The following is a 12,137-nucleotide window of genomic DNA, read 5'->3' as shown; positions in this document are numbered from 1 at the left end:
ACGCGGCAGTCCCGATCGTGTCTGCGGCCCACGCAGGCTCCACTGCGAGACGGACGTCCGTCTTTTCGAATTTAAACAAAGAGACACATCGATCGAGAAGTAATCTAAACCGTCAGCAGGCCGAGTCGTCGAGCGCCGGGCGCTGCTCGCCGCGCGCCGTGGGCGGGGCGTCGTGTGGGTCCGGTCCCTCAGGAGGGTCCCGCGGGCGCTTCATACCCACGCCATCCAGCCCTCGTACATCAGGCACAGGTTCTCTGCGCTGGTCGCTTCCGATATTATGTACTCCACCTGCCGAATACGAACGAATGTTAATCGACCAATTTTGAAACTATTTGTAGTTGGGAATTATCACCGCTGCGCCTTCTATAGATCCTGATTGAACCCAATGAACCCAATGTAGGAGCTCACTTAGTGAGGTCAAATGGCGGATAGACGCGTTCTAGACTCATAAAGTCCCATTATTAAGTTATTGGTGGGAAAGCCTTGCCAAAAAGGGCAGGGAGAGTGCCACATAACCTATTGGCTGCCCCTGCGGTTGGTAGGTATGCAATTATTTTAATTACTGGGGCGTGATCTGTTAAAGTTACGTTACAAAGTAAAGTAAAGGCCAAGTAAGTCCACGTGTTGCTATCTGGTCTCTGAGCACGTAGAATTTTGTCCAATGACCCGAAGCTACCCATCCTTATCGCTCGCGCGTAATTATGTTGCTGTCGCGCTTGCACATTCACTGCGGGCGCCCGTGGCATAGTCGCGACAGCAATATAATTACGCGCGAGCGATAAAGATGGGTAGCTTGGGGTCATTGGACAAAATTCTACGTGCTCACAGACCGGGCTTCAGCTAAAGTTACCTGTTCCTGCGGCATGGCGCGGCGCGCCGCATCGCGCTCGCGGCCCTCCAGCTTCAGGCGCACGCGGCGCCACACGCCCGCGCCCGTCGCGCTGCGGCCCCCCGCCGGGCCCGCGGGCCCTCCGGGCCCACTGGTACTGGCCGAGGGCCACGCCGCTGTAGATGATCCTGAGGGATAGATAATAATAGTAAACGAACTAAAGTCGCTGACATAGCCCGACGGATTAGCAAGCTGAAGTGGCAATGGGCAGGGCACATAGTGCGCAGAACTGACGGCCGATGGGGCAGCAAGGTTCTGGAATCTTTATTTATTCACACAAAAATCGAACAGAGTAGGGATGTTTCCTGGGTAAAAAAAACAAGTTTTAATTAGTCCGTCAGTTAGCTTAACAAAAACTACTTAACACCTATTTTTCACTTTTTAAAAATAATGAAAATGTAAAGAGATAAAGCGTGCCAAAGTTCTAAAGGCCCGTGACGCGCGGAACTTCAATGCACTATAACTTTGTAATTATTTGTTTGATTGACAATTAATAATATAATTGTGTCCAATATTTTTTTATATTAAAATTGACGGACTAAAACAATATTTTTAGGAAACTAGCCTATTACATACCTTGTGTGAGTCTGATGCCTATGCTAGATATTTAGTATACCTGTATTACAGGTCATCAGGCTCCCACCACCACAGGTCACTAAGTATCTTCTATGTGCCATACAATCAGTTTTAAAGCAAAAGATAGATAGATGAAACGTTTATTTGAAACACAGAAACACACATTACAAACAGAAAGTACCAAAAGTAGGCTAAAATAGTACCCACAGGAGAATATGACAAAAAGAGAGACAGTTCAGATTTGTCTTTTAAATACAACAACGAACTGACATATTTAATCCTACATACATACAGGATGTCCCAAAATTAGCTTGTCACACTGACATCAAGTGGATGGACTTAAGGCTTGATTTCCTCTTAGGCCGAAATGCCGAATAAGAAATTGGCCGGTAAGTTCTAAGAAGATTCGCGCTGCAACGCTGTCGTCAGCGGCAGATCGTCAGTCAGCGACATCAGCTTAAGAGGAAATTAAGCCTAATAACAGGCTTAATATGTCTATAGACATAAGTTACATTTTGCATTACAAAAGAATAAAAGCAAGATGTGTTAACAATAAGAGTAAAAAAAAGCAAGAGCCCCACCGGTCCCACATAAACCAGGCATAGCCTGTATCTTGGGGCTTATTCCACTATTCCCCGTTGACAATCCTTATCCCTATTAGCGGGATATTAGTTCCCAATGGAAACTTATAAAATCAAAATAAAAACTTAATATAACGGGGATTAATGAATTTTTTGTTCACTAATTGTGAACTAATTGTCACGGGGAATAGTGGAATAAGTCTTTCTTGGTGGCCCAGAAATATAATAGGGTATAAGGAGGTTTTTACTTTCTACTAGTCCTTCAAGTGAAGATGTACTGACCGTGTGCGTGGTGCGCAAGCGCCGGTTGTCGCGTGAGGCGCCGCGCGCCGCTGTCCCACGCGTGGTGCAGGCTGCGACAACAAAATCATATTAGTATCACATAAATAATAAATTTAAAAAATTAAGCCCCCCCATTCCAAGAGGAAGGGGGTAGGCCCACATATGGGGGCCTTTTTGGCGATAAAATTGACATAACATCGCCTTAAATTATCGCTAGCCCTATCCCAAACCATAATATTTAGATATTACATTGATAAAATTACTTAGCTTAAGATTTCCACTTAATGACGCCGACATAAACACCCAACCACGTACTGGGGGCTGGTAGTGTGGTTGGGTACTACACGCTACTGGACGCAGGTAGTGTGGTTAGGTGCTTATTTCGTCACTAAGCGCAAATCTTAAGCTAAGTAATTTTATCTACATATTTTAATATCGAACATAGGAGGAGTTGGAAGATTTCAGTGATAGTAAATCAATCACCTACGGTGTACCCCAGGGCAGCGTCTTGGGGCCAACCTTGTTCCTCATTTATATTAATGTTCTTTGCCAAGTAAGTCTGCCTGGCGCAGCGTGGGTCGTCCACCCACAAGGTGGACCGACGACATCGTAAAGGTAGCAGGGAAGTGCTGGACGCAGGCCGCTACCAATCGATCAACGTGGAATGCATTGAGGCCTATGTTCAGCAGTGGCAGTCCTATGGCTGAAATGATGATGATGATGATGAAGCCTGCCCAAGGTACAACAGTAAGGTGTAAGGTACTCACTCCAGCAGCATGTCGGTCAAAGCCGGCATGTCGGCGGCAAGTTGCACGGCGGCGTGCGCGGCGGCGGCGGCGCGGGCGCGCTCCCCACCCGCCGGCTCGGGCTCCGCCCCCTCGGAGGCTTCGCCCGCCGCCTGTAGCGCGCCCACTAGGTTTTCAGCTGCGCGCTCCGCCGCCAAATATGTTGTGGCCGGGTTCACTCCCTAAACGAGAAATAAAACGCGTGAAAACGAGCAATAAAACAAAGCATAGACGCAGACAACCTATTTTTAACCGACTTCAACAAAAGGAGGAGGTTCTCAATTCGATTGGCATTTTTTTTCTTTAGTTGGCCGATAGTTTAGTCGGGCAGTTAAACCTTTACCTGGTAGTGGCAGAATTGTTGCCACCATATTTTGAACCTTATTGAGAAAACATAAGGTACAAAACGAATGAAAAATATTTTTCTCTATACCAGTTAAAGGGTTAATCAGTATGGGCAATTGGCCATGTATGGAAGTGCGCACATTACACCGAGTCATCGATCTTAGGACAGCTTCTTAGCGGTTCCTTCGATTTCTTTCTGACAGGATCAAAAATAAAGTTAACATTTATAATGAATTATAACGAAGCGATAAATCGAAACAAAAGTAATGAGACAGGAAGACAGGGAGAAAATAAACGAATTGAGCTATTTTAAGATACGATAGCGATGCACAAAAGAATGAGATCCCTTTTAGCATATAACTGGTGTTCACTGTATGCCAAGATTATAGCACTGTGCTTACTTGTAATCAGTCACGATATTTTACATCATATGCTTTTGCATTCAGCACCACCTTCAAATTAAAATATTAATCAAAACATAGTATCAGGTTTTCTTAATTCTTTCTTGTACTGAATGTGTCACTTAGAAACGTATTAGCAATATTCAATCAGTCGCACACCAACCTCTGTACTTACTTGGTTATCTGCAATACAAATTGGAAATCGACCATCTACAATTATTTCTTTAAAAACCTCTCACACTTCATCCATCAACTGAGGCCAGGAAAAGCACATGTATTTATTTTCCACAAAGACCGGTCCTGCGCCGCTCGCATCCAGGTACCTCCCGCGACCTTCACCAGATCGTCGGTCCACCTAATGGGAGGCCTGCCCGCGCTACGTCTTCCGGCTCCGTCACTCAAGAACTTTCCTGCCCCAGCGGCCATCAGCTGTACGTGCTATGTGCCCCAGCGATTCTGCAGGCAGTCATTTTGGTTTTCCTACGTATCTCCTCATTTCTGATTCGATCGCGCAGGGAAACTCCGAGCGTAGCACGCTTCATCGCCCTTTGGGTGACCTTGAGTCTTCTTATGAGGCCCATAGTAAGCGACCACGTCTCAGATCCGTATACCATCACTGGCAACACACACTGGTCAAAGACTTTTGTCTTGAGACACTGCGGTATTTCGGTATTTACTGCTGTAAATAATAAGGTTTCCTACTGTGGAGTCGCGATGACGCAATTCTATGAAACAATATATTAGTGTCAGCATATTCAGGCGTCGCAGCCCGGCCGTTCGGCCAGCTCGCCAGTCATCCCACTCCGGTGTTACAGTATGTACGTTTATTGAAGAACACGCGAAAATAAATACGGTTTACATAAATATGTAGTTATTGGTCAAACACCCCGTATCCACCTACAAATGGTGACCCCGACGTGATTTGAACACGCAACCTTCTGATACCTACCTTATGATGCGCCAGCACGGCGAGCGGCGCGGCGGTGTCGGCGAGCAGCGCGCGGCGGGCGGCGTGGGCGGCGACTTTAACACATTGTGAACCACTTTTCTTTCACGACTATAAAAAGATTTTAGCAATTCCATTCACAAAATCTATTGCGCACATTTAAAATAAAGTTTGTTTACACTTTGACAGCAATAGATTGACATGCAAGGTGACATGTCAATGAAGTTTTCAGTTACTGTTGCCATTAAAAGAAATTAGTACCATTAGTTTTCCGCAACATGGCGAGGGTTTTTATGTTCCTGGTCAGGCACAGGTACACTTATTTGCATGCCGTGGCAGCCTTTAAGTAAGGCAACACCACATAATGTTTGATGTATTAAGGTTATATTAGATAAGGTGTATGCTTTGTTGGCTGTCCTTAAAATAAATAAATAAATAAAGAAATAAAAAGCAGCGCAAGAAACTCAGTGACTATTCAGTCTTTCTTACGACTAATGAGATTATTAATATAAAATGATAGAAAGGCTGAGTTGCACCAACTTATTTTAACCGCGACTATAACAATAACCGGTGTTTTTTGTTTGTTAAAGTAAGATGGTGCAACTCGGCCTTAAACGCGTTTCAGAATCACAAAGATCAAAGTTTTTTATTCTGTACTTAGGAATCATCAATGTAGGAATAGAGCATATAAACTCAAATATATCAAGTCAAGTATCAATCTATTGCTGCGTTTATACTGCGCGGAAATTAGCCAAGTCAAGTCAAAAAACAGAGGAGTGGGGATGAAATTTATTCATTTTTCATCCCCACTCCTCTGTTTTTAACTTGACTCGGCTAATTTCCGCATAGTGTAAAAGCAGCATATCAATACATACTCCTGCTAACTGTAATTTCTTTAGCGAAGTATCCACCTATATCTAGTACCTACTGGCCTACATTCATAAATTGACAATTACTAGGCGTTAAATTACGATTGGTTAAATAATGCAATTAAAGTAAAATAATTAGTAGGCTAAAACGATATGAAAAGAACCCAAGGCAACAGAAAACAATAAAATAAAGGCGATAATTATGTATGCATTTAACTTATTTTATGGCCATTGTCCTTTAACCTTAAAACATTTAATGTACCTCGTGAGTGGGCAGTGTCCTGGTCGGAACCAGGGACATTTCTTTCATTTGATCCACACTTTCCAACGTTGTAGTACACACTTTATATTTAAAATAAGTTACAGTAACAATGATATTCCACCGAAATACGCAACAAAATCCCAAATTAAACGAAAATATCGCGCGAACCGATCAAAGCAATTTGACAACTCCCGAATAACAAAACTACCGTCCGGATTTTATAACCCGCGCACCAGCCTTGTGAGCGGTGAGCCCGCCCGACACGTGAGGTGAAAAAAGTAATAAGTATGCATAGGCCAGTAGAATTAGATTTTAAATCGGAAATAATTCCTACAAAAGTTAAACTATATTATATAGTTATATAAGTTAAACTAACACTACTTACCCTCTTTATTTCATCATTTTAAATTCATTCTGTGCACACGTTTAGAGTTGCGGTTTAGATTAATCTATGGAATATTATCTGTGCCTGAATATGACTGTAACTTGTTTTGTGAGCCTTAAATAAATAAATAAATAAATAAAAAGATTTTATTACTTTAATGGCTTCATTGGTTGCCCATTAACACTCTCCTAGGTTTTCGACTTCGACGGAGTTGTGCTGAAGTGGACAGGAGGGTACAAGGAAGAGGGGCAGCCACAGTAGGTACCTAACACAGAGTCGTTCAGGTGAGTGCCAGGAAGAGGGGCAGCAACCGCAGTTAAGGAACGGCTGGGACAAACAAGGATAGGCGCATCCAGCTCGTAAGCCTTGATAGGGTTACACTGGTTGAGGCGCTCCTTTTCAAGACTTGGAAGCCTGCGGGTAACGAGCCATTGGACATGGAGAGGGTCATTAATTATACACATATTTTCTACTTTGCCGAACATTTTCACGAGAACGGTTTGTTCAAAACATATGAATTTGGTCTTATTTAATGCAGGATTAAATGCCCTTTAACCGTCAGGAAGACCACTTTTCGATAGGGTAAGTGCTTTACTAAGTACAACTCCGTCGAAGTCGAAAACCTAGGAGAGTCTTTATGGGGACCTAATGAAGCCATTTAAGCACTAAAATCTTTAGTAGGAATTATTTCCGATTTAATTCATTTTTGTGTTTAATTCTACTGGCCTAGCATATGAAATGGAAATCCATTTGATTGTTTTCCCTTATAAGATTCTAATAATGAGTTAAGGAGTTGGAGGAGGCCTGTAGCTGCTGTAACTAAAATGATGCGAATTAAAGTCATGTGGCTAAAATTGTGTCATCACGATAAGTAAGAAAATGTTGAGTAATTTTGTTTGCACCTAATCTTTAACCCTAGAATAAAGCACTAACTATTGTATGATTTGACAGCCTATGAAGGTACCTGAGGTTCACAATAAACGTATTTACAAACAATTTGATAGTTTCGTTGCGTTCAGGACTCACCCACTGCGTGTCGATGTTCCCTTCAGGATGCAGCATCTCCATCAGCGACTCCTCCAGCGGCGTCACCTGCAGCGAATACTTCTGCGCCAGGGTACATGCCTGCAAGCATTACAATCCACATCAATGAAGAAGACTGAGGCCTTAAAGATTGCGATGGCGATCAATGCGTTTAAGTCTGATCGCCATCGTGCACGCCAGTTGCACGCGTTGGTTTAGCTCAGTATTTCCCAAAGTGGGCGATAACGCCCCGTTGTGGGCGCTGCAGGCTTAAAGGGGGGCGGCAAGAGACCCAGAAAAAAAATCGGGACGTTGTGTAGAGGCTTGGGAGGCGTCATCTACTAGGAGGACTCTTAGACACCGACTGAGCTCGACTCTTGACTACAAAAATGGGGGGCGCTAAAAATAATTTATTCTCAAAGTGGGCAGTAGACTAAATAAGTTTGGGAACCGCTGGTTTAGCTGAACCTTATGACATATGACAATGGGAAGGACCTGAGGGCTTAGTGTGAGTTTACATCAAACTTCTTCACTAGTGACTGCATAAAAAAGTGACATTAAGGCCGGCAATACACGGACCGCTTGAAGCAGTCAGGGTCGACAGCTTAAGCTGCGACTGCACAGTGAACTGCAGAGTTCTATGGACGCACATACACGAACCGCTCGAGCAGTCCGTGTATGTTTATCATTGGCTAACTGCTCGAGCTGCCCATGTCTGGCGGGCCTAAATGTATGACGAATTGTACAGCGCCCCCTAGCGGAAACTTTCAAGAACAACATTTTTAAACATATTTTTAACGCAGTCGATGTCGAATGCGTTTGATGTATACTCACACTACGCCTACTGTTGGTTCAAATAACGAAACGCAATCAGCTGTTAAAACCACGAAAGAGATAGCAACGCGCGACAGTTTCTTGCAATCATCTGTTTCTGTGTTCGACGTTAACACATCTTTCTTATTTACGATGATCTAATTAGATCGTTTGATTTGATTTGATCAATTAACCAATTGGTCAAGCTGCTGAGTGACAAAGAAGTGTCACTATTTTCTTATCGCGAATGCACTATTATAGAGAAAATTAAATATACCTACCGCTTGATGGTGCAAAAGTAGATAAGGTCATATCAGAGGACTGTGCATTAGAAGATAACAAGGAATTGCGATTTACATGTCCAAAGATCGCCATTCAAAGTGTTAACAAGACTGCACCATTAAAAAGTTTACGTCTGTAATATAAATCAATTGTATTTATTCTATAAGAATGTAAAGAAAACAGTTGTGATGTTGGATGCGTTTGAGAATGCTCGCCGCCATAATGCATAATGCATGCGGCCTACTCGCGCGAATGTCGATCAAGGCCGCCGTCTGTCGCCGCGTCACGCGTTAATTGTTATGATTTCCTTAATTTTCTAATTACTATAAACCCTTTCTCCATTTAAATGAAGGCGAAAGATATTTAACAAATTGAATTTTAAAAGCATTGTACAAAAATTGCTTGAGTTGCTAGCTGGGCGTAGGTAATGAAATATTGAATGATGATGATGTGTTAAAGTATAAATAAAAAAAGAGGGCCGCCAATTCATCTAATAACACCATGTTATAAGTACTGCGTGTTCTTCTCAATTATTTTCTATAGGATGGCAAGTAAACAGCAGTACCTAGACCTAATTAATGATTGATCTTATACAAACAATAATCCAATAGTCAAACTAGCATTGATGATTATTTTGATGGAGCAAAATTAGGCATTCAAATTAGGTAACTGATATTTTTTTAAAGATAGTTTTATCTAAATTATTTACTACAATTTAAGTTCAATTGTTTATATCAATGAGAACCATGAAAACCTACATAAAATAGATAAATAAATGATCACTATGTAAATTTTAAGTAGAATTCGGATATAAAAGTGGAACGATATTCAGTTTTGCATTGCGTTCGCGTGCGAACCCGTCCGTTGTATTGTTGTGTATTCCACGCGTTTGTCTCACCGTTAAGATTTTAGCATATTGATCTAGATAAGTTAGGGTACATAACAAGTCAATTTCATTATCTAAAACAGTATTTCAAGTTTTCCAGCGGCGTCAGAGCTATGTGGGTGATATGGTATTCAAGATCAGCTGGTATATAGCAGGTGGAGGGCATCCCTATAGCTCATTTATATGTCAGATATAAGACCGACGGGTTAAATAATCCAGTGACATATTTGAATTTTAAGTAATCATGAACGTGTTAGGTGTAGTTTTTGTTTTGGTGTCCGTAGGGCATGCGTCTTCCGGATACAAATTTGGTGAGTTAAATTTATCAGTATTTACAAGCCGACAAATGTTATTATATTATGTCAAGGTCAAGTTAAGCCTTTTAAAAGTCTCGTAAGTTTACCAACTGGATCCAGAAGTTCATTCAAATAGTATTTAAAAAAATACATAGGCTCTGGGTTGTTTATAAGAGAGAGAGATTGTGCCGCCTATATTTTTGAAATGATATAACTGCTCACATTAAAAAATATTTTAAACCCTTGAAAAAGTGTCTGACAAGGGGCTGTTTCTTGCGCTGCATCTTTTTCTTTTGACCACTAGCCCACTTATTGGTCCAATCGCAGTTATACTAGGACATGTAAAAGCGCTTTGGAAAACCTATTTGCAGAAAATAAATGACTTAAAACTTTGCCTATGACATTTTTTTATTTCACTTGGTGTTTGATAGGCATAGGTAAAGACGAGTTGGACACGTCGTCCATAATCCTGTCCGAGCGAGTGCCGGTGGAGCCCTCGGGCCCGGGGCTGGCTGACGAGTACCCGCGGCCGCAGGGCTCCGACCGCATCGTGGGCGGCCAGGAGACCACCATCGAGGAGCACCCCTACCAGGTACACTCATCAAAGAAAGAAAGAAACATTTATTGCCATGGACATCACAAAAGACAAAAAAGGTAGAATAAAAAAAAATAAAAAAGCAAATAAGACAGAGGTGACAAAACATACAATGAATGAGCAAGTAAATTAAGCAGTGCCACCCTGTCGCACAGCGATGCCCATCGCAATGGGACCCCACTCAGCATATGCCGTGGCCCCCGGTGAGGGAAGCCACGACGCTGGTTTTCAGTGTGCCCCATGCCGAGTGAGAGTCACGGACACTAACCTATACTGCATAAAATATACATCAACATCATCAATTCAGCCATAGGACGTCCACTGCTGAACATAGGCCTATGGTCCTAGGCAGTGGCGGATTTACAGTTTTGCCGCCCGTAGGCTAGGGTGGGGTTGGATCTTTATTTAACTTTTATCTTTTGAAATCGAGTAAGCGTCATCTGAAATCTGCCGCCCCTAGGCCGCGGCCTATACGGCCTATTGACAGATCCAGGACTGGTCCTAGGTGCATATCTTTTTCATAAAGGTTACTAAACCTTTGTTTGTCACCTGTCATCCGCTTTGCAACGGAGGGAAGTCGAACCTTAACTTCCAACTCCTACTATGTTCAGATTAATTTCGTTGCGGGTCCAATGACAGTTTAACTTTCCCCCGGGACAAACTTAGTACCTATGTCGAGTACTTTTTTGTGGATTTTCAAACGTCAAAGTAAAATTTATCTCAGAGGGAAAAAAGTGAAATCCTGGATAGACCTAACAATTAAAATTTTGAGTAATTTCCTTTCCGTTTTGAGTCATCTTTATACTAATTATGTTATTATTTTCTGTTCTGTTCTGTGCCGAAGGTTTCGTTCATCGTGAACAACTCGTACTTCTGCGGCGGGTTCATCGTCAGCGAGGACTACATACTCACGGCCGGCCACTGCGCGCAGAAGTAAGCAGCCTTTCTTTTTTATAATTAATGGTATGATTACAATACTAAGGAATAAAAATAGAAAAAAAGTATGTGCACAGTGAGCTGCAATAATATTGTAGCGTCATCAAAATAGGTTCAGTATTTTTTTACTTAATTGGTTTATAATATTAATAGGATTCTTTTTAGCTACCCGTCTACTAATAAATGCTGTTTACACGTGTTTAACTCAACCTACAAGTGATCTACCAGTATTTCAATAGAGATGTTTATTACAAGTGTTATGTTTATTTTGTCTTGAGATTATCACTTTTGAGTACGTTCGAGTATTTATTTATCTGTCTATTCCAAATACAAAGGACGTTGTTGAAGAGTTGAGCACCCTCCCTCAGAAGTATTTCTAGGAAACATTTGTATGTTTGTATTGATTAGTAGGTTTCGAAACTACTGGACCGATCTGAAAAAATATTTTACCACTGGAATCCAATTTTTATATTAGCAATTTTTTTAAGTTAGTTTATTAAATACCTATACAGGATGTCCCAAAAAATAGTGTCAAGCTGAAGCCCAGAGGTAGAGCATCAGTAGTAGGGATATCCAAATCACCCCGATGTATGCTCCGCGATTTTTGATAGTTTTTGAGTTATGGTAACCATAACTCATAATTGTTGTTGTGCTGTTACAAAAATTTGATAATTACCTTTTTAAAAAAATAAAACCGACTTCAAATGCGTGAACACAAAAAAAACTAAAAATTAAAAATATTGCGTATAAAAAAGTTCATCCCCAATTTTCCACCCTTAGGGGTGAAATATTTTCTTCAAATTCGCATGAAACCACCTTTTTGATAATACCTATTCAACAAAAAAATAATCGTTCAAATTGATTTATAATTGGTGGAGATATTGCGTATAAAAAAGTTCATCCCCAATTTTCCACCCTTGGGGGTTGTTTTTTCTATTATTAAATTTAAATGGGACCACCCTTGAGGTATTACCTCAGATCATGG

At 41.6% G+C, this 12,137-nt stretch overlaps 2 protein-coding genes across 2 annotated transcripts; one reads left to right on the top strand and one right to left on the bottom strand.

Annotated features, from left to right (window-relative positions):
- Window positions 1-6: 6 nt before the first annotated feature.
- Window positions 7-4,861, bottom strand: LOC114363358 (serine/threonine-protein kinase Smg1-like). The gene is made up of 5 exons (XM_028319044.1): window positions 4,809-4,861; window positions 3,096-3,295; window positions 2,329-2,399; window positions 851-1,017; window positions 7-288 (listed from the first exon to the last, which is right to left on the bottom strand). Exons 2-5 carry the CDS (start codon window positions 3,122-3,124, stop codon window positions 211-213), a joined length of 345 nt encoding a protein of 114 aa, XP_028174845.1. The 5' UTR covers window positions 3,125-3,295; window positions 4,809-4,861; the 3' UTR covers window positions 7-210.
- A 4,433-nt stretch (window positions 4,862-9,294) lies between these two features.
- On the top strand, window positions 9,295-11,149 carry LOC114363357 (trypsin theta-like; the record flags this gene model as incomplete). Its single annotated transcript, XM_028319043.1, has 3 exons — window positions 9,295-9,636; window positions 10,053-10,213; window positions 11,061-11,149. Coding segments are annotated over exons 1-3 (317 nt in total), but the record flags the coding sequence as incomplete, so codon positions are not given.
- Between the last annotated feature and the right edge of the window lie 988 nt (window positions 11,150-12,137).

Source organism: Ostrinia furnacalis, unplaced genomic scaffold, assembly GCF_004193835.3.
Source record: "Ostrinia furnacalis isolate ACB-3 unplaced genomic scaffold, ASM419383v2 OfSCF7074, whole genome shotgun sequence".
In the NCBI taxonomy this organism is placed as follows: domain Eukaryota; kingdom Metazoa; phylum Arthropoda; class Insecta; order Lepidoptera; family Crambidae; genus Ostrinia; species Ostrinia furnacalis.
The sequence above is the reverse complement of the archived record's forward strand: the minus strand, read 5'-3'. Positions and strand labels throughout refer to the sequence as shown.

What these genes read in the sequence shown, in the direction of transcription:
- LOC114363358 (XM_028319044.1), bottom strand. Translation starts at nt 3,124, where the DNA reads ATGCCGGCTTTGACCGACATGCTGCTGGA. An exon ending in TTGACCGACATGCTGCTGGA is followed by an intron (nt 2,400 to 3,095) that starts GTGAGTACCTTA and finishes TTGTTGTCGCAG; the next exon opens with CCTGCACCACGCGTGGGACA. An exon ending in GCTTGCGCACCACGCACACG is followed by an intron (nt 1,018 to 2,328) that starts GTCAGTACATCT and finishes TCTATCCCTCAG; the next exon opens with GATCATCTACAGCGGCGTGG.